The 21,796-nt window shown below is 35.6% G+C and overlaps 1 protein-coding gene across 4 annotated transcripts in view; it reads left to right on the top strand.

Annotated features, from left to right (window-relative positions):
• DICER1 (dicer 1, ribonuclease III) overlaps nt 1-20,919 on the top strand; it is a 63,345-nt gene extending 42,426 nt beyond the window's left edge. For all 4 annotated transcript variants that reach the window (XM_077180650.1, XM_077180651.1, XM_077180649.1 and 1 more), the window contains 13 exons: nt 725-904; nt 1,736-1,949; nt 2,031-2,184; nt 2,990-3,172; nt 3,486-3,591; nt 3,688-3,863; nt 4,147-4,930; nt 6,324-6,479; nt 9,678-10,560; nt 12,651-12,919; nt 15,480-15,642; nt 15,737-15,812; nt 16,113-20,919. In XM_077180650.1, coding sequence (XP_077036765.1) covers nt 725-904; nt 1,736-1,949; nt 2,031-2,184; nt 2,990-3,172; nt 3,486-3,591; nt 3,688-3,863; nt 4,147-4,930; nt 6,324-6,479; nt 9,678-10,560; nt 12,651-12,919; nt 15,480-15,642; nt 15,737-15,812; nt 16,113-16,278 — 3,510 coding nt within the window. In that variant the 3' untranslated portion in view covers nt 16,279-20,919. The remainder of the gene's footprint in view (nt 1-724; nt 905-1,735; nt 1,950-2,030; nt 2,185-2,989; nt 3,173-3,485; nt 3,592-3,687; nt 3,864-4,146; nt 4,931-6,323; nt 6,480-9,677; nt 10,561-12,650; nt 12,920-15,479; nt 15,643-15,736; nt 15,813-16,112) is intronic.
• Nucleotides 20,920-21,796: the final 877 nt, after the last annotated feature.

Raw genomic sequence — 21,796 nt, 5'->3', positions numbered from 1 at the left:
AGCATACCCGAAAGCAAGATTAAAATACAAACAAGCATAAATGGTGTGATCCAAAGCAATAATACAACTTTATTTTTTATAAAAGAGAAAGGAAAGAGAGAAAATAGGAAAGTGGGAGAATGCCCAGAATAATTATAAGAAGCACAGGAAAGGGGCTGCCACTACTATGGTGCTGGCTTACAGAGTGTGATGTGTCTCTTTGGTGAAGTCCCTCCCAGAGCCACAGCAGCAGGAGAAGCACAGAGGGGGTAAGGGGGCACAAGCAGCCAGCACCTTACCTTAGCAATCTTTTGAGGCTGGATGTGTCCAAATGCATCTACCACCAATATACCTTTGTTTGAGGGAATGATTCCATGTGAAGAGGCATCTTCAACTTTGGGGGCAGACATTTGAGCTCCAGTATCGACTTGAAAAGTTAAAGGAACTTTATGGGGACCAATAGGACAGGTTGTTAGTAAGTCTCCTTTAGAATTTTTGGTAAGTCTTCTCATGAAAACCCATCTCACCTACTGAGAACAAAGGAAATCTGCTATAAGCTGCTGGCCAAACATTTTTGCTTAAGAAAGAAAACACTGCTTGAGCCCAGAATAATTTTTTTTTTTCCTTATTTTTAGCAATGTGTTTCCAAATAAACCTAAGAGGACTTATTCAGAAAAAAAAACAGCTAGGTAGACTTGGCTGATTTTTGTCATGTTAATGTTTTAATTTTTTTTATTTTTTTCAGATTCCAGAGTGTTTGAGGGATAGTTATCCCAAACCTGATCAGCCCTGTTACTTGTATGTAATAGGAATGGTGTTAACGACTCCTCTACCTGATGAGCTCAATTTCAGGAGACGAAAGCTATATCCTCCTGAGGATACTACAAGATGTTTTGGCATATTGACAGCCAAACCTATACCTCAAGTAAGGAATCTGTTTCCTTATTCTGCATGCCTTGCAACCTGTTATTTTCCACTTACTCCCCACCCAACAGAGTGAAGAGTTGGAAATGACCATAAATTATGCTTGTATCAAGTAATGTCCAGAAAATAAGCAACACTATCCATCCAGTCAAGTCACCACTTCTTTTTCTGCCTTTAGGGATGGAATCATCTATTTTTGCTAAACTTTTGGTTTAGAAATTTAGTATTTTGCATTGGCAAATTCAAGATTTCCCTCCTTTCTTGTATGAGATATGATAGGAGTAGACATACCAGCTATGGAGGTGGCCTGCACTGCGCTACCTTATCTATACAAAAGCTAAGGTAACAAATTCTCTCAGCATTCCTAGTCTGCAGCAGCAGCAGAAAGTGTGGGCCATGTTAGTTGAAATTGGCATCTCTTGTTTCAGAAATTTTTTAGTAGGCATTTTCTGTTGGTGAGACTCAGCTGAAGAAGATTTTTTCAAATGGTATTTTCTGCTGTCCACATAAGATGATGTTACAGGAATATTCCTGGTTTTCAAATTTCTTACTTCATAATAGAAAATACTTCCTTTTCTGCTTAGCTTTAATAAAGAGCTGTAAAACACAAGGAGAACTATTGAGAAAACCAGTTCAGTCATTCTTTAACATTCAGAGTCTCATCTGTAATTGAAGGATCATCACAGTTCAAAATTCTGATCCTGTTTGTTCCGATTTGCTGTAGGGTCAGTCAAGCATTACCTCAGAATCTGCACTAAACAGACAGTACTCTGTAAAGGAATCCCACTTTGGATTCTCTTTTGTGATTTCTTTCAATTTTGTTCTTGTTTAGATTCCTCACTTTCCTGTGTATACTCGCTCTGGAGAGGTTACAATATCCATTGAGCTTAAGAAATCTGGTTTTACTCTGTCTCTGCAAATGCTTGAGCTGATAACACGACTCCACCAGTACATTTTTTCACATATTCTTCGTCTTGAGAAACCTGCACTAGAGTTCAAACCTACAGAAGCTGATTCAGCCTATTGTGTTCTACCTCTAAATGTTGGTAAGAACAAAAATTTTGAAATTTATAGCTTGTCAGAAAAGTTCAGCCTAGAATACTGAGTTATGCATTTTCCTTTTTAAGTTGATGACTCCAGCACTTTGGACATTGACTTTAAGTTTATGGAAGACATTGAGAAATCTGAGGCACGTACAGGCATTCCCAGTACACAATATACAAAAGAAATGCCTTTTATTTTCAAGTTAGAAGATTACCAGGATGCAGTTATCATTCCACGGTGAGTATTCTACAGAGTGTAGGTGTGTACCTATTGTATTTATACAAATACTTGTAATAAGGGCATGTTAGTAGTATCTGCAGCAGAATTGCTTTTAAAGAACTGTATGCTGTTAGTCTGAAGGTATGTGGTAGCATTTCAAATAATTTAAAGATTTTTAAATCAGTAGTTAATCTTATTTTAGTAGGATATCCACAAAAAAGATGTTGCCACAGTCTAGCTTTAATTTTAATATTCTGCCTGTAATGCAAGAACTTCACTGTCCTTGAAAGGCTTGTGAATTGACCTTGTTATGTATTTGAAGTTTTGTATTTTAACTTTATTTAGGGGATGATTTGGTTAAAATGCCAGTTTAGACATGAGGTAGTACAGTCTTTGTATGTAGAGGAACTCAGAGGAATTCTACTGATGCAGAATATCACATTGGAGACCAGATGCTAAAAAGCCAAATTATCAAACTGTATTGTTAGGTGTTCTGAATTAAGAAATTATCATTTTCAGCATTACTGTTGTCCAGAGCTTGATTTTGTATTATATATTGAAGACCTAAATCCTCCACTTAATTTAAATGTTTATCTTGTAGAGGGAATTTCACAGATTATAGATTGACTTTATTCATCTTTGTCTTAAAGCACATTTCTCATTTAGCATTTGAGTTAGCTAGATAAGTGGTTTCTACAACAAAAAGAACCCTCATTAACCAAAAATCTCAAGTGCACTGTTTAACTGTTAATTTCCTGACTATGTTAGAACATGAAGAACTTAACAAAAGCTTTACTTTAATGTCAAAATATTATTTTTTTAGATACCGAAATTTTGATCAGCCTCATCGATTCTACGTAGCTGATGTATACACTGATCTTACTCCACTCAGTAAATTCCCTTCCCCTGAATATGAAACTTTTGCTGAATATTATAAAACAAAGTATAATCTTGACCTTACCAATCTTAACCAGCCACTGCTGGATGTGGACCACACATCTTCAAGGTAACAACAATCATTTTGAGTCTGATGTTTGTAGTTTGACAGTAAACTGCCTTTTTTTTTTTCTTTAAAATATGGGATAAAGCTGAGGATTTGTGTCTTCCAAAATAATTACTGGTTTGTTTTTTTTTTCTTGAGAGATACTTAACTTGTGTAACAAGAACCATTAATTGAATCTGTTTTTTCCCAGAGATAATGGTGCTGTCACTTCACAGCACTTTGAAGTTGAATACTAAGAAACTTAAGAAAATTTAGGCTAGAAAGTTCTAGTCATTAATTATGTACTTACACCACAGTATTTTCACATGGTTTTTAGACTTAATCTTTTGACTCCTCGCCATTTGAATCAGAAGGGAAAAGCACTTCCACTAAGCAGTGCTGAGAAGAGGAAAGCAAAGTGGGAAAGTTTGCAGAATAAACAGGTAAAATAGAAGCATCTAATTCAAGTGGACTCTCTTAATAGTTTTTTGATGGCTACCTTTACCAGGAATATTCTTTTCTTCCCCCTTCTCTCCCAGATCCTGGTTCCTGAGCTCTGTGCTATACATCCTATTCCAGCATCATTATGGAGAAAAGCAGTTTGCCTCCCCAGCATTCTTTACCGCCTGCACTGCCTTTTGACAGCAGAGGAACTAAGAGCTCAAACAGCCACTGATGCTGGTGTAGGGGTTAAATCACTTCCTGCAGATTTCAGGCATGTATTTTCTCAATAGATATTTTTCAATATGATCTTTAATTTGCAAGGTAGAAACAACTATTACTGCATGGATTATGAAACTAGCAACTCTTGTTTAACTCATAGCACTTTTCAGTGAAACACAGTTTAAAAATATTTGATTGTGAGAAATGAAGTTACATGTTGCAGTCACTGCTCTTTTCAAAAGGCTGTGGCTTTTTTTAAACATGTATGTGCACGTAGAGTCTTCTTGTCTTCTGCTAATATTTTTTGTTAACAAATCTCCTGTTTATCTTTACAGATATCCTAACTTGGACTTTGGATGGAAAAAGTCTATTGACAGCAAGTCCTTCATCTCTCTTCCTAACTCCTCTGTAGTTGAGAATGAAAATTACTGTAAGCACAGCACAATTGTAGGCCCTGAAAATGCTGCACATCAAGGTGCTAATAGAACCTCTTCTGCAGAAAACCATGACCAAATGTCTGTGAGTTACAGAACATTGCTCAATGAGTCACCCAGTAAACTCCAAATTGATGTCTCGGTAGAACTTGCAGCAATTAATGGTGTTTCTTATAATAAAAATCTTGCCAATGGCAATTGTGATTTAGTTAACAGAGACTTTTGCCAAGGAAATCAGCTGAATTACTGCAGGCAGGACATACCTGTACAACCAACTACCTCATATCCCATTCAGAATTTATACAACAGTGAGAACCAGCCCAAGCCCAGCAATGAATGTACTCTGCCGAGTAATAAATACCTTGATGGAAATGCTAACAGATCTACCTCAGATGGATGCCCCATAATGGCAGTGACCACCAGTACTTCAAAAGCTATTAATCTTTCAAAAGACAGAGCAGATTCTGAAAAGAGCCCTTGCAGTGGGTACTCCTCAAAAACTCTCGGTCCTAATCCTGGTCTCATTCTTCAAGCTTTGACTCTTTCAAATGCTAGTGATGGGTTTAACCTGGAGCGGCTAGAGATGCTTGGTGATTCATTTTTAAAGCATGCCATCACTACATACTTGTTTTGCACTTACCCTGATGCTCACGAGGGACGGCTGTCATACATGAGAAGCAAAAAAGTGAGTAGAAACAATCCATTCATACTGTGTAAAAGGCATGCTGTAACAGGCCATATATATGACATTTTTGCTGGAAGGTTGAAGGGGAGCAGGTTGATTTAACTCCACAGATTTGTTCATTATACATTGAGTATATGCACATTAGGATTAAAAATTCAGGTCTGTGGGCTTCATGTTGCCATAACTGTAATTGATTGAAACTGTTTTCTGCAGTTCAGTTTGAAATATGAACCATCTGATTACAAATTGAATGAAACTAAAAGTTCTGGGTTAGTGAGAACATTTGGTGCACTGAACTTCTAGAGCTGTATTGAGTAGAAGCTCTTTAACAGCAATGCTTGAATGAAGGATTGAATTAGCAGCACAGAGCCTTAGTTTGCTTCCTTACTTGAACTTTCCTTTGTTTCCTCAAGAAGATACTTCTCTAGAAGTTTTTAGTGTCTTACTTAAAAATGAAACAACAAAGAAATCTTACAGAACTGTTGCAATAAAACTAGAAGTATTTTAGAGTAAATGTAAGCAGTAGGGAGTAGAGTCTTTAGTTCTGCTGCTGCTAGAAAAATCCACCATGAAAACTTTTGTTTGTTTTGTTCTTTCTTCCAAATGAATGTGATAATTTCAATTAAATGCCAAGGCATTCACTGTTGACCTCTAATAAAATGCATCACTCTGAAAATGAAATGATTGTATAGTTTAATCTTGGAAAATAAGGAGGGCTAAATAAGTTGCACTGTTCAAATAAAAGAAGTGATTGAATATTCAAGTTCAAATCTCAAGAGTTTAAAACATGTAAAGTGCATTTAAAAAGAGAAAAAAAGATCGGTGGTTGATAGTTAAAAAAGAAAAGGAAATATATTTGTATCTGAGAATGCTTTTTTCCCTTCCCTTTAAAATACTTAAAATCATTTTAGAGGCTATTAAAGTAACATCTGGATTATGACTCAGTAAGTGTTATATGGAACTGTTTTAACACTTTCTACTGCCAAGGTTTAGGTCAATCTACCTATAAATAAGAATTTTTCATTCCAAATGTAGTCTGAATGATGATTATTTATACTGGTAATAAATGACACTTGTACAGGTTCTATTTACTATTATTTTAAAACTAGCAATCAATTTGTTTTGTGAGGAGAATGTAATATATTAAATTTCTTTAACTGAAACAGTCATACCTACTATGCTTGGCCTCAGAAAAAAAAAGAAAGGACGATGTGTATCTTGCTTTGAGTTGGTTCTACTGCATTACAAAAGCTGAACTCCTTTTAGAGAGTTGGGGAAACTGCATAATAATATAAGATCCAGCTTGACTCGTAACATTTTTTTGCTTCTTTTGCCTTTTAGCCTGTTAATGTAAATGTATGTCCAAAGGTTTATCAGAATGTTCTTCTTAAAGGTCAGCAACTGTAACTTGTATCGCCTTGGAAAAAAGAAAGGACTGCCAAGTCGCATGGTGGTGTCGATTTTTGATCCCCCGGTCAATTGGCTTCCTCCTGGTTACATAGTAAATCAGGACAAGAGCAATACTGACAAGTGGGAGAAAGAGGAAATGGTAAGAATTTATTTAACTGTGTTGACAAGTAATCTTTTGTGTGTCTGTATTCTTTTGCCCCTACCTGATCCCACCACCCCCAGTTACTTTGCTGTTTTCAGCAAAGAGAAGGTAAATCCAAATTTCTAAAACTTCTCTGTAAGAAAATGAGAGGAAAACTGATTCTAACCAGAACCTGAAGTAAGGAAATTTATTACACATCATCCAGTATTGAATGTAGATATTAATGGAGAAGCAGAGAAGAAAAGCTTTTTTGCTGATATTTAGCCTGCTCCCAGGAGTTTTTCAGAAGTTTCTGTTGGAAATTTTAAGTGGTATTACCACACTGCCTTAGCTGTAATATGTTCAGGCAGAACACTGTCTGCTTTTTAATAATGAGTTCACCTTTACAGAATATATGAAAAAGAGTTTGTGTTTTTCATAATGCTGAGGCAGATTGAAGAGTAGAACTCTCTTGAGATAATGTTCCATATTGATGGCTGGTGGCTACACCATTTGCATGACTGAGAGCTGCTTCTCAGGTCAAATACTGTGCTGGCTTAAGCTCTCTCTCTCTCTCTGACATCCTCACTGTCTTATCAAATGCTTCACAATGACAAATCCTAATGAGGAAAGGTTGACAATAGTTTCTGACATTCTAGGAGTTGGAGGACATGTTCAGATGTACCAGTGATCACAGTAGTTGGTAACATGACCTTGAAGTGTTTCAGACTGGTTTGGAGTTCAGGGGAAAGGAGGTGCAAGGACATCTTTCTTTTTCCCAGTTCTGAAGACCACACTCAGGCTATAGAACCACCAGAGGGCACATGAGAGTACTGTTAGGTGGATGTACTGTGCAAATAAATGTTTATTGCAGAATAAAACAACCTGATTATTGTGGTTCTGTACTGTGCCAAGATTTCATTTCAAAGAGACTTCCTGCTGTACCTTTCTGGCAAATGAGATAGTACATTTGGGACTGCAGCTAATTGTTGGTTTCTAGAAGGTTTCAGTTTTCCACAAGTTTCAGCGGTGACTGTGATAGTCACTGTTTATTTGTAAATAAAACATACAGTTTCAGACAAAAATGCAGAGAGTGATACAACTAAATATTGGGAGTGGGGGGTTTGTGACAAGTAGATATTTTGCTTTCCTAGATGTAAATTTAATTCTCCACCCATGGACTGATGTCACTCTGCAACAGTCTATGACTGAAAATAGGGATCTCATTATGACAAATTATTACTAAAACATAGTAGTCAAATGTTAGTATTTATCAAGCTTTATAAAGGGGGAGAATCTTTCTTCATTCATTTTATCAAATGGCTGATTTCCAAAAGAGCATTAAAAAAGCACTTAACATGTATTTTGCGTCACCTTTTAATTGGCAATAACTTCCTGAAAATTAGTCAGTTATTATTTAAGAAAAAAAATCATTCTTCTGGGGTTCATAGTTGATTTTTTTAAAATGCTAATGACAAAAGAATTAATGATCAGAATGGTTTTCTGTTTCCTTTAGCCATTGCTCATCCTTATCTCTTAGAATTTTTTCTAATGTACAAGAAATAATGTACAGACAATGTTAGGATAGTTCATGTAGCTGTCCTGCTATTTAAAATTCCATTTTAAGAAACTTGTGAATGAAACCACAGTAAAAATTTAAATTTATAATTTGTTCCATCTTTGTAAAAGCAGATGCCAAAATCTGTTTTGGAGCATCCATATAGATGTGTCTCATTCAGAGACTTGTTTCATTTCAATAGTAAATGTGACAGGTGGTGTGTAACAAGAAAAAAGCAGCACTTGTCCTTGCTGGGATTGGTTAGATTAATCTTATTTTAAGTTTTATATTACTACAACTATCTAAAATAACTATCTGAAATCCAGTTTTCATATCTCTTTCTGAGCAATTTAAGTTACAGAAGTCCCTGCTGTGTGTGTGAGATAGGGAATTACAGCAGCAGGAATTCTTCCAGCAGAATGTCTGAACTAAGAACTTCTATAGCCACTTTTTTTTCCTCTCCTCTGGATTACTAAACCTGACTAAACTTGGTCCATCCCAATGAGGAGGAACACTGAGATCTGTTTGATCCTTAGGCAGTTTTAAGTTGTCCAGTGCCCCTTACAGCTGCCACCCATCCACACCTCTGGATGGGTGTGCATTTTGCCCGAAGGGGTAAAATCCCCCGTGGTAGCATCTGGTTCACAGATTTGCAAAATCAGTGACTGAGTCCTGCAATATGACATCCATAGGTTCAGGGCAGATAGAGGCTGTTTCACTTGATTCAAAATGTTGTTGGCTTTCAGAACCCAGTCCAGGAAACTGCTTTGAATCTGATCTTGCTCCTATCAAATTCAGTGGCAGAATTCCTGCTGACATCAGTGCTGCTGTGTTGAGCCTGTTAATAGTCCTTTTGATGTTAGGGAGACTACTAGTGCATTTAGCTAAGCACGTTTAAGTGCTTTCCTGGATAGGGGCCATGACAAATTGTAAAGAATTATATAGTTTGTGAATATTTGTGTTCATGTTTTAATTTATGTCAGTCCATACCAATTTGTTCATTATGAGGAGGGAAAAGACATAAGATGTCATTAATTTTGCTCTTGTGGGTGTATGTGTAAATATTAGAAAATTGGTAACAATTTTTGCCTTCTCTTTTATTAGTTAGGGCTAGAAGTATAGCCTGTAAACAAAACCCAAAAAACTGAAGAAAACCCCACTGAATTTATTTTCTCTGTAGAAAGGATGTAGAAAAAAAATCTTCAAAATTGCATTGATTCATCATTTGTAATAGCCTTACTTAGCAGCTTGAGAAGGATGCATCCCGAACTTTCTTATGCTTCCTAAAATTTGTTAATTTAGAATTTTCCATTGTTTACTTTGGTGTGCAAGTGTATAATGTTTAGTGGATATAAAATTCATTGTGTGTCCCTCACATTCAAGTACAAGCACAGGTTCTTATGAAATGCAGCATGTGCTGTGTGTAGAACACAGACTGTTATAGGTTTGTAACACAGAGTTTGTTATTCCAGGACAATTATTCCAGTCCTTGTGGAAGTTGAAGTTGTATTGTGCATCTGATCAGACAATGTACTTAGGAACATAAAAAAAGCAGTATTATTATTAGGATATACTTCTCAAATCCTGCTTTTCTGATCTTTCTGCAGTAAAAGTGTCTCATTTTCCTCTTCACCCTCTTTTTTTGTGTTCTTTCATAGACAAAGGAAAACATGTTGGCTAATGGTAAACTTGATGATTATAATGATGATGAAGTGAATGAAGACCTAATGTGGAGGTTGCCCAAGGAAGAAACAGACTTTGAAGATGATTTTCTGGAGTATGATCAGGAGCATATCAAATTCATTGATAATATGTTAATGGGATCAGGGGCTTTCGTGAAGAAAATTTCACTCTCACACTTTTCAACCACTGATTCAAACTATGAATGGAAAGCACCCAAAAAGTCATCCATGGGTAATGTTCAGTGTTCATCAGATTTTGATGATTTTGACTATAGCTCTTGGGATGCTATGTGCTATCTGGATCCTAGCAAGGCTGTTGAAGAGGATGATTTTGTAGTGGGCTTCTGGAATCCATCAGAAGAAAACTGTGGTGTGGATGCAGGAAAGCAGTCCATCTCCTATGACTTGCATACAGAGCAGTGTATTGCTGACAAGAGCATTGCAGACTGTGTGGAGGCCCTGTTGGGCTGCTATCTGACCAGCTGTGGTGAAAGAGCTGCTCAGCTTTTCCTGTGTTCATTGGGGCTGAAGGTGCTCCCAGTAATTAAAAAGACTGATTGGGAAGGCACTCTGTGTGCTACCAGAGAGAACTGTAACAGTGAGCAGAAAAATCTTTCACCAAATTCTGTTGCTGCTTCTGTAGTTAACTCAGAGCCTTCTCTGTGTAAAGACCTGGAGTATGGCTGTTTGAAGATTCCACCAAGGTGTATGTTTGATCACCCAGATGCTGAAAAAACCCTGAATCACCTTATTTCTGGTTTTGAAAACTTTGAGAAGAAAATAAATTACAGTTTTAAGAACAAGGCTTATCTTCTTCAGGCATTTACTCATGCCTCTTACCATTATAATACCATTACTGGTAAGTTGTTTTCAAAAAGCTCTATAGTTTTTTCTCCATATTGCAAAAGCAAGAGAAGTAGTATTTTGTGTTCTCATGTATAGACTTTTTTTAGACATCACATGTTACAATAGTCTTGGAATACAGTGTCTTAAAAATAGTACTTTGCTTACTGTTTAGAGGGGGATACTTGTTCAATTTGTATCTCAGTGATTATTCATATTTTGACTTGATGCAGATAAAGTATATTTACTGAGGCCTCATCAAGTTTTGAGAAACAGCATCAGTGATAAATGCTCTATCACTAGCTGTGTATGACTGACATTAGATCCTCATTTAATGGAAATAAATTCTTGTAGGACTCTGGAAAATTGCCATGTACTTCAGGAAATAGCAGTAATATTTTCCAAATATATTTAGCAAATTTGTTCTGTAATTGAATCCCAGGAATGTTACACTTCGTACTTCTGAAGATGAACTGTAGACTACAGCTTTTATTAGCTGATTAATCTGTAGGAGTGCAGAATGTGGAGACTTCCCTTTGAAGCTGTGAATTCAAAGTCTTAATTTAAGTCTAGGCATTTTATTGAGTAAATATTTAAAGTCAAAGTTTGAAGTAATTTGTCTAAATCAGACTAAATATTAGTTTCAGATTAACGTTTAATGTTTCTGTACATGATCTCATAAAAATTTTACAGCAGTAGAAATTTGTATTTCTGTGATCTTTAATTGCTCTTGCTTATACTAATTGATGTAATATTTGTTCATTCTAAAACCTGCATGCATTTTTCTACAATAATATGCAATCAAAAGCAAACCATGGTAAAATTCCAACCCTATTTGTAGTGACTGGCAAATTTCTTTGCAGTCAGCAGTCTGAATTTTTCCCATAGTGAATTGGACCCTTATTCCAAAGAGTGAGAAAGCTCTGCTTTCATTAAAGAAATAAGTAATTTTTAAATGCTACTGCATTGAGAAACAATTCTGACAAAACACAGAAGCGCTCCTTTGGGTTTTTGATGTAGGGGATATTACCCACATATGTATTTACTTTTTACAAATATTTCACAAAATGTATTGAAAGTAAATTATTTATTTATTTTTAGACATACGTAATAAATTATATACACTATCAGAAACCTTGAGGCATAGTGTCCAGTTAAAATTACATTGGTGAAACTGTAGGAAAACTTCTGATTTCATTTCTGTTTACCAAGTGAGACAACTGTGAATAGCTGTTACCTGGAACTTTTTAAGTCATAGCTAGCAGCTGAGATCTGGCAGTGTCATAGGTTCAGCTGCTATAAAAGCAACATAATGCTAGTCAGTTCATTCTCATGGTAACTTCTTTAGTAGTTTGTCTTCTTCCTTTTCAACCTACCTACCTGTTTTTGCATTCAAGAGGGTTTTTGCTTTTGTTTGTGTTTTAAAAATAGATGTTCTTTGCTCTCTGTTCCCATGGCCCCTGTCAGCTGTCAAAAAAGCAAAGGCTTGACAATTTCAATTTCCAGTTTAAAAGACATATCCTAAAAAGGGATCTTTTTTGAAGGTGTCTTAATGTGTGGCAAATCAGACCAAAAACTCAGATTTTATGTTCCCCTGCTCTTAATACATTGATTTTTATATTAATTAATTAATTAATTAATATAAATTAATTATTTATAAATTAATTAATTTATATTAATTGGGTTTACATTTTAATTTTTTTTTTAAGTTTTAACTGTTACAGTGTTCAGATCAGCCTGCTGGCAGAATCTCTTAAATTTACTTTTTGATGTTTCTCAGCACGTGAGGATCTTGAGTAAAAACATTAATTGATTATAAACACAGCTGTTTTTCTAGCCTACCAAATTAACATTTTGTTCAAAATTTTCTTTACTATTAAATATAGCTCCTGCTTTTCCTGATTTTTTTTTTTTAGTATTTTATTAGGAATCTCTTTAAACACAAGGATACTTCTTTTAAAAAACAGATTGTCTTCTCTGACCATTGGTTAGTTTGTGGAATTTACATGGCACTCTACCAAACTGCTAATCCAGAAAGCCTGAAAAAAATGCGTGTGTTAAACTTAATTGTGGTGTTGTACATTCTTTTATTTCCAATGCTTTAAGATTGTTACCAGCGCTTAGAATTCCTGGGAGATGCAATTTTGGACTACCTCATAACCAAGCACCTTTATGAAGACCCACGGCAACACTCTCCAGGAGTTCTTACTGACCTGCGATCTGCTCTAGTCAATAATACCATTTTTGCATCATTAGCTGTAAAGTATGACTACCACAAGTACTTCAAAGCTGTCTCTCCTGAACTGTTTCATGTTATTGATGACTTTGTGCAGTTTCAAATGGAAAAGAATGAAATGCAAGGAATGGATTCTGAGGTTAGTGGAAGTAGAAGAAATATGTTCAGTATCTGATTTGAAGCATGTCACTGGATTTCTTAACATTTTTGTAATGTTTTATGCATACAGCAGCCAAACAGGCAGGGTCCCAGTAGTGAAAGGATGCAATCTGCAAAGTAAAATACAGCCTTCAGAAAGTATAAAATCAATTAGCATTTACAGCAGTTAATTAATTGAAAGCCATTTGCCTCTAGGTTTTTCTGTGGCACTTCATTTTAGTTGTTGTTTTTGCTCTTGTGTTGTTAGAACAATGTGGGGCACACACTTAGCTTGCTGCTTTCACCAGCTGATAGGAAGCACTACTACAACATGAAATTGTGGTGAAGAGTTGCTAAATCAAGTAGTGCTGACTCAGGGTAGGGCATCCCTACAACACCATGAACAAAACTGGCATTGTTAAATGCAGTACACTGACAGGAGATTTCTGCTGGTTTTCTTATGATTTCTACTGGAGGAGATGTTGCTGCACTATATTCAAATATGTCTGCCATGCTCCTAAAGGCATTCTGCTAGCCAGGGAAACATTATAGGCATCTTTCAAGTGAGCCATTGAAAAATAGTTTCACTGAAGACCTGCAAACACAGGTCATATTTTGTGCTGTGCAGGAAAGCCGATGATAATGAACTTCTATTTTTGGGAGAATGTGGTAAAAGTAATTCATCTACATAAAATGGTTAGGAAATCTGTGAGAACAAGGACCTTGTGAGTCAAGTTCTAATCAAGATCTGGAAGACAGGGACTACTCATTATCCTGCTTTAAAAGTGTTACATAATAGGTGTCCATAATAATTTGTCTTCTGAAAAACTGACCAATCTTTTAAAAAGTATTCTGTCTGACAACATGCCAGCACTAAGTAAGCATGTTATTTTTGTATTTAGTAGGGTTTTTTTCCTGATAGACAATTTAAAACTTAAGTAATCAAAATATTTCAGTCAGATACACGTTCACATCCATTGCACGCTGTTGCAAAGTGAAAACCATGTTTTAATGGAAAAATTCATAAAACATGGAATAAGAAATATGCCACTGAAGTTCAGGTAATATAAATTACTTTACATTAGGAGATTAAACTCTTATCTCTCTTGTTTTCTCCACAATATGAGTGAATAGGCTAGGAACCTATTTTCAGAGCTTCCTGTGTTGTTTTTTTTGCTTTCTTCAGTTCTTGCAAGTATGCACAAAGAAACTTTCACCAAAGTTGCAACCAAATTGTGTAATAGCTGTTTCAAATAAAATCCTTGTTTCACTCTCCCTCCGCCTGCTCCCTATCTTGGTCTGGCACTGAATTACTGAAACTCTTATTTCATCGTTTAATGTAAGACTCTTTGTTTCTGCAGTTCATGCCAGCTAGACTGGTTTCCATGTGTATCTCCACGTCATCTGCTTTTCTGTTTTTTCAAATCTCACTCATGAAACATCTGTCCCTTGCCTTACAGCTCTTAGTTTTTCTCTTCTTCTGTTATTTCAGTATAATGCAAAAGTGCTTCAGTTTACACTTGGTATGAAGTGCCCTATTCAAAACAGTTGGACTTGGTTTTTAACATCAAAATTCCCGTTTGTATTGCTGTATGCGTCAGGTCTGACTACTTCTTTGATTTATTTCAGGTAGAAATATTGGGTGGAACACATTTATGAAGTATTATGGTCACTCTGAAGAGAACTGAATTGGATTTTAAGCCCCAGACTGAGTGAGAGTGTAGCTGCTGGGGAGAAGACTGACAGAAACTTATTTCTCTTCAGGCAGAGTAGCATAATGGTCAAAATCTTTGTTTTCAAGTTACTTTGTTTATAGTTAGGCAAATGTATATTACATATGTTGAAAATGTTTTAGTAAAGGAATTGATTAGCTCAAGACCTTTAAGACATACACTGAAAGTTTATTTTTGATAATGAGAATAGATTATTGTCTTAAATTGGTAGCATAGAAGAAAACGCTGCCTGTGGCATTAAACACCTAAATGTGTCTTTTAGCTCAGTCTGGTGGTGGTGTTTTTCACTTATTAATGTCTTATTTTACTAGTGCTTGTTTCATGCTTGTTTTCAGGGGTAAATAAGGTAAGGAGAGGTACATGCAACTTTCATCCAGAGACTGGACTTAAAGAGATTTTGAAAGTCTCTTTTTGGGAGATATATGATGTGTTAACTCTTCCTTTGTTATGGGTAGCTTTCTAGTATTAACTGGCAGAAGTCTGGTTCTGATTGGGAAGAGCAGACCCATGGTGAAATCCTACAGAATTATCACAGAAGGAATTCGCAGAGTATGAAAGTATCCTGTACACATTGATGTTTGGGATTTTTTTTTCCATATTTGAAAAATGATATAAGCAGCAGCTTGGTTTCACTTGGGAATAAAGCAACAGTTTTGCTGTGGAAGGTTGTCAATTAGAAACTTAAAGGAAGCATCACAGGATATAGGATGTAGGAGAGCTTACATTTCTGAAGATCTCTGTTTTACTGTAAGTAAAGCAATCGTTTCTCTCTTTCCCCCTCCCCTTCCCTCTCCCTCCCACCCTTGTCTTTTCTTTAATTGCCAACAGCTCAGAAGATCTGAAGAAGATGAAGAAAAAGAGGAAGACATTGAAGTACCAAAGGCCATGGGGGATATATTTGAGTCCCTTGCTGGTGCCATTTATATGGATAGTGGAATGTCTTTGGAAATGGTTTGGCAAGTGTACTATCCAATGATGAGGCCACTAATAGGTATTGCCCTTTCATAAAATTACTACTAATAAAGTGCCATCTGCTATGAAAAGAACAAAGCTAATCTTTGTTTTTCACTTTTTTTATCAAATAGAAAAATTTTCTGCTAATGTGCCCCGTTCCCCAGTGCGAGAGCTGCTGGAAATGGAGCCAGAGACAGCCAAATTTAGGTAAGAATATGCTTTCTTCCATACACACTGACAGAAAGTGTTTCTAAATTGTGCTTCCATGAACTATAGAGAATTTTTAAATGTCACAAAGTGCTTGTAATTTCTTTTGCACTAAGCAGCTAACCTAATCATCATTGTGTGCACTATTCTTTATTTTTTTTTTCCTTACATAGCTTTCTGAGAAATGTCATGATTGCTGTTTAATTTTACTGCTTTAACTTCTGTAGCAAAAGAATGTAGGTCTCTAATTTCACATTACCTTGCCTTGGCAGTAAGTAATTCTTGTGTATATTTTTGCAGTCCTGCGGAAAGAACTTACGATGGGAAGGTCAGAGTTACAGTGGAAGTTGTAGGAAAGGGAAAGTTTAAAGGTGTTGGCAGAAGCTACAGGATTGCCAAATCTGCAGCTGCGAGAAGAGCACTACGAAGCCTCAAAGCAAATCAACCTCAGGTCCCAAACAGCTGAGACTCCTCTTAAAAATAAATGAAATGGGGAAAAAAATAACATACAAATAAAGCAAATTTTTAAAAGTTGATGTTGAGAGGAACAAATTGGAAGCCAGAATTTAAAGTTTGTTTGATAACAGAATAGATAACAAAACATTTAACATGTATAAAATTTTGGAACTAATTGTAGTTATAGTTTTTTGCGCAAACACAATCTTGTCTTCTTTCCTCACTTCTGCTTTGTTTAATCACGAGAGTGCTTTAATGATGACATTTAGCAAGTGTTCAGAATAATTGTTGTCAGGTCTTTTTGGTTTACTTTTCTTGTCAGTACAGCTTTGCTTAGTATTAGAAGGCCAGGGAGCTTATGCCTAATGCAGTTGCTAGATTTATATATATAGTAATCTTGGAATTCTTCAATCTGTGCACTAGTGCCAGTCATAAAGCAGTTGATAAACTGTACTGGATGATTGGGTATAAGAAAGATTAAGTGTGCCAGTATTCTCCTTTTTATTTTCTTTTTTTTTTTTCTCTCCATGTCATCTTTTTACATTAAGATGGCATTCCCAATCATTATTGCACTTATTTGTTAGGGACAGATTTTAATTGAAATGGCTGGCATACTGGTAGAGTGAAACTTCGGTTTCCTTATGCCACACAGTCTTGCATAAAAAAAGGTTCTTGCCTTAAAAATAAATAAACCCTCATTAATAATCTTTAATTTCTGATCTTTTTTGGAACAAACTGTTTTACATTCCCTTCATTTTCTTATGCATTTTACAATGATACAGCTCTATATTTACAGTACAACTCATTACTATAGCTGTGACTTATTACAGGATTATAATAGAAATTATATTCATATATATGTAATTAGGTTATTTTTAACAATTCTGAGGAGGTGGTTAGTCTACAGTTTTTTTTATACCATAAACAAAATATGGTCTTTGGCTAAAATTCCAATTTTACATAAACCTGCAAGCTAGATAGTTCCAATACTGGAAACAGCAACAAATACTTGCACAGTGCAAACTGTCACTAACAAAACAACCTTAGACATATCACACCTAAGATATGCTGCAGATTTTATAGTCAATTGGTTACGTATTTAACAAACAGAGCACCTTTACACTTAGAGATATTTCCACGTAAATTTCTTACTGTACTTTTCAGAATTGCATGCATATTTCATCTACCAAAGCTGTGCTGTTAAATAACATGAAAGTTGATGTTTGAGATATAACTGCCGTACTTTTGATACATCTGTGATTTAGGTCCTTAATTTAGAGAAACTAGCTCATTGATGTTTTGGTCTACTGGGAGCGTAGGGGGAAATCATACTTGTATTTTTTAGGCTTTGCCTATACTTCTTTAATTAGATTTTTTTAGGCACTCTTCACTTAAATACCTCAGTTCTTTTTTTCTCTTCTTTTCCTTTTTATTTTTGCATGCATTGGGTTTTTTTCTGTTTTGGTGCTATGTTTATATATTATGCTTGAAATTTTAATTTTTTGCACTGTAACTATAATACCTCTTAATTTACCTTTTAAAAAAAGCTGTGGGTCTTGTATTCCCACCAGTATCAGTAGAGGTTTGCTGCAATTTTGCCCTGTTAATTATGCTTGAAGTTTGAGAAAGCAGAGCAAGGTGTTTTAACGTTTTCCAGCACAATAGTTTGAACTTGATGCTGTGTCTTATGAACTAAATTACAAACAAATACTGTATTTCCTGCTTTTAAACCCTATTCCTTTCCTCACAAATGCACACTAAAACAAAACAAAAACTGTCAGCTCTTGCTTTCTTAACAAAAAAATAAAGTAAATGCCTTAGTGACAAGGGGCAGACATTAAGCTTTTCTGAAATACAGTTTTCAAAAGTTCATATATTTGCTATCTCAGTCACTTCTCAGTCTGTGAAAAGGACTGTTCTTGTATTTGAAAGCTGCTTGTTACAGGAGTCAAACCAAGAATTAAAATACTAGCTTATAAAAAAGTCTAGTATTTGGTACTTCAGTCATAAAAGGAGGTATAAGAACAGCAAGTAGATGATATGGTGATATGGAACAATAAAAACATGCAGTCCAAATTCCCAAATGTAAATTGCTTTGCGTTAGCTGTTTAAAAAAGGTCACTGATTTAAGCTGTAGCTTGCTCTTTGTAGTAGGACTGAATTTTCTTAATGAAAATACATGATTACTCGTGTCAACAATTCTGTGTTTCTGGCCTCACATCAATCAGCAGATTAAATCAGACCATCTAGAAAGTCTTAAGTAGTTTTAGTTGCATTATGAAAAGCTAAAATTTCAGTTATTCTTTGAATGCCTAAAATTCTTACTGATTGTTACAAGGTTATAGATTCTCAGGGGTTTCAGGTAACTGTTAGCAGTGAAGTGGTTATGGAGTGTTTGGGTGCAGACAAAATCAGCTGAACCTACTCTGTGTTTCAGAACAGTTTAATGATCACTTTGTTACTAGATAAAGCGTATGAATTGGACATCTGAAATGTGTAGTGGCTGACTATAAACTAGTTGCTGCTGCTGCTGATGCATTTTTAAATGCGTTTTAAATGCCGCGATTTTTTCCAGTGTGACCTCATTGAAATACTTTTTATCCTTTGAGGCAGAAAATCCATATTAGTTTCCATGTTCCACATCTGTGTGTTTTACCCTACAGTTGATATGATTTTGATACTGGACAGTGTACGCTATTAAAGACCTAAATCTGATCATTTGAAGGCTGGGGTAGAAATCACTTGACATGCTATAAGCACAAGTGTAAGCGGACTGTTGCAGCCCATCTTCAAAAGCAACCACACGGGCTCATCATAAATGGTGTGGGGGTTAATTGGCATGAACCTTGGGGTTTTTTATCTAAGTCCTGTTATACTGTACTTTAAACAGTCCTCCTAACTATGCTGCGTTTTTATTTTTATGGCTTTTTTTTGCGCTGTTCTGTTCATGTAGCACAAATAAGCATTGCACTTGGTACCATGCTTTACCTCATTTCAAGGAAAAAATGCTTAACAGAGAGGAAAAATGTGGTTTGGCCTTGCTGCTGTTCTGATTTAATGACTTTGAAAAAGATAGTTTTTAATGCCTGCAATGTGTCATTTACTTGCACAACTGAAATAGGTCATTTGTAACGTCTGTGGCATTTTTACTGTACGTGGAAAAAAATACAACAAAGATGTGCAACAACTCTTGATTGTATTTTAAAGCTATTATTTTTCTACTGCATCATTTTACTGTTATGTGAAGTAATTAAAATTAGAATGACCTCTGACTGACACTCCAGTAATTATCTCTGAACAAACCAACATTTTACACATAAAATGTAATTTTTGGGAGAAGACAGCCCCTAGTAATTTGGTCAACCTCAACTAAATCTGTCCAGTCTGAATATTCAGTGCTCAGTAGTGACTTCTGAAGTGTTTGTTCAGCTTGATGCTGCTAAAGTCCATACAAAAAAAAAAAAGCCTAGTATTTTTAAGTCTCATTACACAGTAGTGTGTTGCAACTGCCGAGTGCAGAACTTGAACAAGAACCAGTTTCAGTGCTGGGGGGGAATAGAGTGGTGGCCCAGGGATGAGGTGCTGGATCCTCAGCTGGTGCAAATTGATGTTTATCATTTTAGTCAATGGAACTGCATTCATTTACATATCTGAAGATTTTGTGCTTGTATGTATGTTTCAGAGTTTCATTTTTTCCTCCTTGTGAGCAGATACAGAACCATCAACTGGAAAATGTGGGGGGTTTATGTTACTGCATATGACATAACATATGCTACCTATTCTATGCATTTATCTGTACAGAACATGAACTCTTTGTATCCCGGTCACAGCAGCACATGCAGTCCAAAAATGACAAATAGCATTGTGGTCTGCTGTGATACTGCACTTGACTCTGACAGTATTCTGGGTTTGTTTTGGATGGGGTTCCCCATGAACACATTCTCATGGAAATCTCTCTATTTTTTATATGAATGAAGCAAGAAGCATTTTGATTTTCGGTACTTAATTACTGACATTGATCCTTTTTCAATTGCTCTAATATTCAAGAAGTTAATTTCTTTACTTTCATATTAGATTTTAAACTTTAAACACTACAGTTCATGACCATCAAATGTAATCTAAATATCAGCTGTAACTCTATATGAATTATGTTAGCAAATATCTAGAGGTCATTGTAGTATACTCCACTAGCAGTTAAAATTAACTTCTGTCAAAGCTAACTACAATTCTTAAAAATAAATTTCATCCAATAAAATCCTTGGGGTTTTCCCTCTTTTATTTGAATGGCAACCACAGACTACTTTAATTGCTTTGTAGATGCACTCAGAATTTACTGCAGCAGCAAGTTGGCGAGAAAAATGTTTGTGAACAATAATTGGAAATTGCAGGCATTTTTATTGTAAATAGTGTGACTGAAAAGATGGTTAAAATCAAGTAGAAAGAATAACAAATATAATTTGATGGACAATAAAATATTTACCATCACATGCTGCAGCTGTCTTTAAGGGACATAAAATGTAATTCATTCATACTGTAATCATGCTGCAGAAGTTTGCAATCTGCACCTTATGGATCACAATTACCTTTAATAGTTTTTTGTAATAATTGTAGCTGAGTATATCTCCAATAAAGTTATGGTCTGTTCACCTTGTATTGTCGTTTTGCTTTTTTAAAATTCTTGTTAATATCTCCATAAATCTTCCAGAGTTTACAAAAAAAAAAAATTACTGTTCAGTCTAAATTTAAAAAAAATGTGAAAACATTTGTGAAAACAATATTTCTTCACCTTGTTTAAAGACAAGTCTGCTTGTCTCTTTCCTCTGATGAATGAACTGTCTTCAGAGCTATGTGAAGACCCTTAAGGGACACTCAAGTTAAAAATGATGGTGTATATGGTACAATTTGATCTCTGTGTTGACTGTTATACCTGCAAAATGTCTGTTGGAGCTGGGAAGCCCCAGAGCACAAGGGTTCTGGAACACAGGTTTTCATGACTGCCACATAGTTTAAAAATACTATGTTAATTTGAGCTAATAGTCTCAACATTAATAACGTCAATTTCATCATTTTTTCATTGGTTTCTGTTAGTATTTTGGTTATCCTGAATATTGGCAGTGTGTTTGTAGAATGTTTCAACTGGCACAGCAGTGTCATGTATCTTTTATGGAGACAAGTCAGACCTACCAGACAAAGATCAGGAGTCTTCCTTTCTGAAAACTTCACAATGGAGCAGTCACTTGTTTGGCATCTGCAGTGAACATCTTTTACTGTACATTTTGTCTTAAGTTAAAGAGAAAAGCCTGCTAGGCTGCTGGTAGGCATGGTGGGATTTGGAAGAGGGGCCTTAAGGGCCAGGCCCTTCAGGCTCCAGTATGTGGGCTAGTAAGGATGACAACACAGCCCCCTCCTCCCCAGTTCTAGCAAGTGAGTCAAATGAGAAAACTTCCCCCAAATTTTCTGCAGGAAAATTGGTTTGAAAATAATAATATTAAAAATTGGTTGAGGATGCCACTAGATCCTGTTAATTG

Source organism: Agelaius phoeniceus, chromosome 6 (genome assembly GCF_051311805.1).
Source record: "Agelaius phoeniceus isolate bAgePho1 chromosome 6, bAgePho1.hap1, whole genome shotgun sequence".
Classification (NCBI taxonomy): domain Eukaryota; kingdom Metazoa; phylum Chordata; class Aves; order Passeriformes; family Icteridae; genus Agelaius; species Agelaius phoeniceus.
The sequence above is the reverse complement of the archived record's forward strand: the minus strand, read 5'-3'. Positions and strand labels throughout refer to the sequence as shown.